Source organism: Carya illinoinensis, chromosome 1, assembly GCF_018687715.1.
Source record: "Carya illinoinensis cultivar Pawnee chromosome 1, C.illinoinensisPawnee_v1, whole genome shotgun sequence".
In the NCBI taxonomy this organism is placed as follows: domain Eukaryota; kingdom Viridiplantae; phylum Streptophyta; class Magnoliopsida; order Fagales; family Juglandaceae; genus Carya; species Carya illinoinensis.
Genome location: NC_056752.1, coordinates 31,236,006 through 31,240,632, shown reverse-complemented (window position 1 = coordinate 31,240,632; position 4,627 = coordinate 31,236,006). Strand labels below are relative to the sequence as shown.

Sequence of the window (4,627 nt, the reverse complement as noted above, 5' to 3'; positions counted from 1 at the left end):
TTTTAAAAGAATTTTTATTTTAAGATTTAAAAAAATTATTTATTATATTTAAAAAGATTTTAAAAAATTATAATAATTATTAAATAAATTTATATTTGAAAAAATTTAGTTATAAGTACAATTATGTACTAATATGTATACTAATCTATTATGATTGATCAAAAATTAAATTTTATTAAAAATAATACTAATTTAAATTTTAAATATAAATAAATTAATATTAATATATAAATTTGTGGATAATTTTATTTATATATAACAAAACTCTTTATATTTTGTGTAACAAATCCGCCTCTCAAAGTATAGACACGAGACTTCTCCATTCGTTCCCTACCCCGACTCGCTACAGCAAAAGTTGCCTGATTTCTTCGCCCATTATCCTCACTCACTGCCCACTCTTCCCCCCTCCGTCCCTCCTCCTCCTTGCTCTCTTTCGCTTTGACGAAGACGCTTCTCAGTTTATCACGTATTGGTTCTACTCTTTCTTTGATCTTCTGTTTTAGCTTTTTCTTTAGGGTTTTCCGGATGTTTCTTTTGTTTTTGAGTGTTTTTCGAAGCAAGCATATACGATTAGTTATTTCCTCCAAATTGATTTCTCAACCAGCGACGACTTGGTTTCTTCATTTTTGTATTTTGAGTAGTTGGGGAGTTCCTTTCTTCAATTATATTTTCGTACTATCTATTTACACACAAAGGCTTCGTTTTTCGTTTTTACTCAATCTTCCTTCATTTTGTTTTTTTTTTTTAGCTTTTATTGTAGTTTTTGGGCATATACACCCCCCCCCCCCCCCCCCCCGCCCCCCGCCCCCCGGTTTCAAATTGTCATGTATGACGAGGAGAAGGTTTTTTCAGTAGTTATTTACAGTTGCTTCCCGTATATGTGTATATGTTGGTCTCTGTTTTTTCTGATAGTATTTATTCATGCATTCTATGTTTCTCGTTTTAAAAATCTTTCGATTTCCCCAAATTCAATTGTTTTACGCAATGGCCCTAGCAAGAATCTCATCATTAGTTTTTCTATATTACTATTCTCGTTCCCAAGTTCATTCTTACCTTCTGGGTATCTGTTTATATGTTTGTTTGTTTGTTTATTCGTTTATTTATTTATTTTATTTCTGTTCGTGTAGGGATAATCTAGTGGTTAGGGTTGTTACTCATTTTCAATAGGGTTCCTGATTATGGCGTTTATTTTTTAACGGCTACCTGAATCATATATAGATATAACATTGGATGTCATTCTACAGATGGAAATAAAAGCTACAACAAGATCCAGCTCCATGTTCATGCAGAATACCTGCTGTAGAAGAAGAAGCCTTGTTGGGAAAGAATTTTAAAGTTGTTATCAACTAGAAAGAGTGAGACTGATGGTGTCATATTATCCAATCGCGTCGTAGTTTTACTTTTACTCTCCTTCCACAAGGTGTAGGCTTTATTTAAAGCTTGTCACTTACTCACTACGACAAGTTTGAAAAATGGCATTGTTCCTGCCATTCTCATCCCAAAGGGATTGGCCAATCTCTTTCCTCAATTCTAGTTTACTACCTAGGAATCCTCCTTCACTTCATGCTAACAGTAACCAATATTTCAGGAATAATAAGAACTTCAGAAATCTATCCATTTCGATTTCCTGTTCATCGCTCAAAATTGTTCGGAGTCCTTCACTAGACAGGCATGTTGTGAAGCAAAATAAGATTCGGTTTATCCAAAAGCTGAAAACTCTGCTCCTTTCTAAACCAAAACACTTTTTGCCAATCCGCATTGTTTCAAAATGCCGATCATACCTTTGCCTTCCAAAGCCTCGGTCCATCCTCTCAATGATTCATCGTTATCCTTTAATATTTGAAATCTTCCCGGTCCCAAGAGCACCCGTACCAATGAATGCAACAAAATCATATTCTCAGCTATGTGTTCGTCTAACCCCAGCTGCAGCAGCTCTTGCCACCCAGGAATTAAATCTCAAATCGGCCATCTCAACGACCTTGGCAGCTAAACTCCAGAAACTTCTCATGCTCTCTTCTCACCGTCGGCTTCTTCTGTCAAAGTTGGTTCACCTGGCTCCAGATCTGGGCCTCCCCCCTAATTTCCGTTCCCGTCTCTGCAATGACCACCCTGACAAATTTAAAATTGTGGATACCTCCTATGGTTGTGCGCTTCAACTTGTCACTTGGGATCAAGACTTGGCAAAGCCTTTACCCTCTCCTGAAGTTCATTCGTTTGGGCTGATAGTAGACAGGCCTTTGAAATTTAAACAGCTTAGACTTCGAAGGGGACTGAACTTGAAGAGACGGCACCAGGATTTTTTGATCAAGTTCAGGGAAATGCCAGATGTGTGCCCTTATAATACTTCTGCAGGGGCATTTGTTAAAGAGTCCATCGAAGCAGAGAAAAGAGCTTGTGCAGTGGTAAGAGAAGTGTTAGGGATGACAATTGAGAAGAGGACTTTAATTGACCACTTGACTCATTTCAGGAAGGATTTTGGGCTGCCTAACAAGTTGAGGGGAATGATTGTGAGGCACCCAGAGATATTCTATGTGAGTTTGAAAGGGCAGAGGGACTCTGTGTTTTTGGTGGAGGGCTTTGATGAGAAAGGGGCCCTGTTGGAGAAGGATGAGACTTTGGCTATTAGAGACCAATTGATGGCTTTGGTTAGGGAGGGAAAGAGGATGAGGCGAGAGAAGAGAAAGGCTAGGATCTATAACCATGCCGCTGGTGATGGTGATGATGGTGATGCTTATGAGGTTGACAACAGCGATGATGACCATGATGATTACTTGGATGATTTGTTTGAGTATGAAGATCCATATTTGGATTATGATGTTACTGATGGTGACGAGACCAACGAATCATTTGGCGCCATGGAGAATGGGGTGTTTTGGACTGCAGATTCTACATCTCTTCTTAATGATGTGGATGTAGCAAATTTCGAACCTTGGTGACTATGAATGTCAAAGCAACAAACACATCCTGCGGAAAAAGGGTAAAAGTTACGCATGGTGGTTTCCTAGTGTTCAATATTGTGACATACATAAATTTGGATTGTTGCATATATCTTTAGTCGAAAGTCTGGACTTTGTAAATCATTTGATGTATATCGTGCCAACAGAGTATTTGTAAAGAAAGAATATGGACCATAATCTATCTGTAGTTCCAGTCATTAACCAGTGGTGTCTTGAGTCTTGACCCACGATTTCAAATGTTTGTGTGAAAGGTAGAATGTGAAGGGCACACGAATACACGAGTCCATTGGTGCTTCTGATTCTTCTGTCTTTTGTTAGTATCAAGTGTACAATGTTAATCCGTGAAGTGGCATTTGGTTGACTATTTTCAGGCTGCTGATGTAGGACATCATATTCTCTGATGCGAATGTCTTCCGTACCAGATTTCAGGCATATTTTCAGTTTATGTTCATTTATTATTTTCATCAACAATGAAGGAATGGGTCTTCTGGGATATGGCACTGTAGAAGATAGGAGAGATCCTTATTTCCTGTAAGTTAACGTCAAAGTGTTCCTTTGGTGAAAGTATTGATAGTAGCAAACTATAGCTAATAAGGCGGGCATGGGAAGGGTTTGCTTTCGATGGAATTCTATCCCTATAGAGAGAAGCAATTCTTTTCTGGTTCTTTTTCAAAAACACTTCTATGAAACATCTTTGGTTATTCCTGGCGAAAGTAGTTGAAAAACACTTCTATGAAACATCTTTGGTTATTCCTGGCGAAAGTAGTTGTTACAAATATATTAGCAAATAGGGAAACTAAATAGGTCTTAGGGGAAACCTGATTCAATCCATAAACGGCATGCAGCTCCTATAAGAGGTCTCCTAGTTTAGATGTCTGAGGATTTTGTTTTAGTATATAACAACTGTCGCAACATTCTTGTATCTGTGGAAAAGAATCCTGTCCTTCAATCAGTTTTCACCTTATTTTAGAGTAAGTTGATATGTCTGTTAACCTGAATCACAATCTGCCTATGATCCTTGGTCCTTTTGCCTACCAGTATGTATGAGAAAGAAATAATCCATTTTGCAGTCTGCACCCTTAGATTTGGAGACTGATAGCTTTTATCTGATGAGAAAGAGCTGTATAGAATCTCAGCTACACAAAATTCATGATGGCATGGCTGAGGAGAGGAGATCCTCATCATGTCATGGGAATGCCATGTGGGACCAGCTTGTAGGGGAGTTTATTGGAACAGCCATTCCCTCGCCAAGCTTCGAGCAGCTGTTTCATGCATTGTTGGCCCTTGTTTGGCCTCACTCTGCCGACACCTTGCTCAAGACTACCGAAGTTGGTCCAGTGGAATGCCAGATTTGTTGCTCTGTTGCTTTAATCAGGAGTACTGAGGTGAAGCAAAGCATGTTGAAGTGAGGCCCTTGGAATCGGCTCTCTGAACAGCAGCTAGCGTGGCTACTTTTTCTAATGGACTGTGGGTTTAATACAGAGGTTTGTAAGGTGAGCCCGTGCAAATGGCCATTGATTTTCTGTAAGGGGGGAAGAAAAACATGACAAGAATGAATATGAGCATGGAAATTTGCAGTCGCCATCGAATAATTACAGTAGTTTAGATAATGAGATGAGATTAGATGATTTTAGATGAAAATATTATTTTGAAATTTAAAAAAGTTGAAT

The 4,627-nt window shown here is 38.4% G+C and overlaps 1 protein-coding gene across 2 annotated transcripts; it reads left to right on the top strand.

The window, feature by feature from the left end:
* Positions 1–279: 279 nt before the first annotated feature.
* On the top strand, positions 280–3,321 carry LOC122315095 (protein WHAT'S THIS FACTOR 1, chloroplastic). 2 transcript variants are annotated; one of them, XM_043130862.1, is made up of 2 exons: positions 280–466; positions 1,245–3,321. In XM_043130862.1, exon 2 carries the CDS (start codon positions 1,473–1,475, stop codon positions 2,934–2,936), a length of 1,464 nt encoding a protein of 487 aa, XP_042986796.1. In that variant the 5' UTR covers positions 280–466; positions 1,245–1,472; the 3' UTR covers positions 2,937–3,321. The 2 variants fall into 2 exon arrangements, with proteins under 2 accessions (XP_042986796.1, XP_042986803.1); XM_043130869.1 differs by having other exon boundaries at positions 280–472.
* The last annotated feature ends 1,306 nt before the right edge of the window (positions 3,322–4,627 follow it).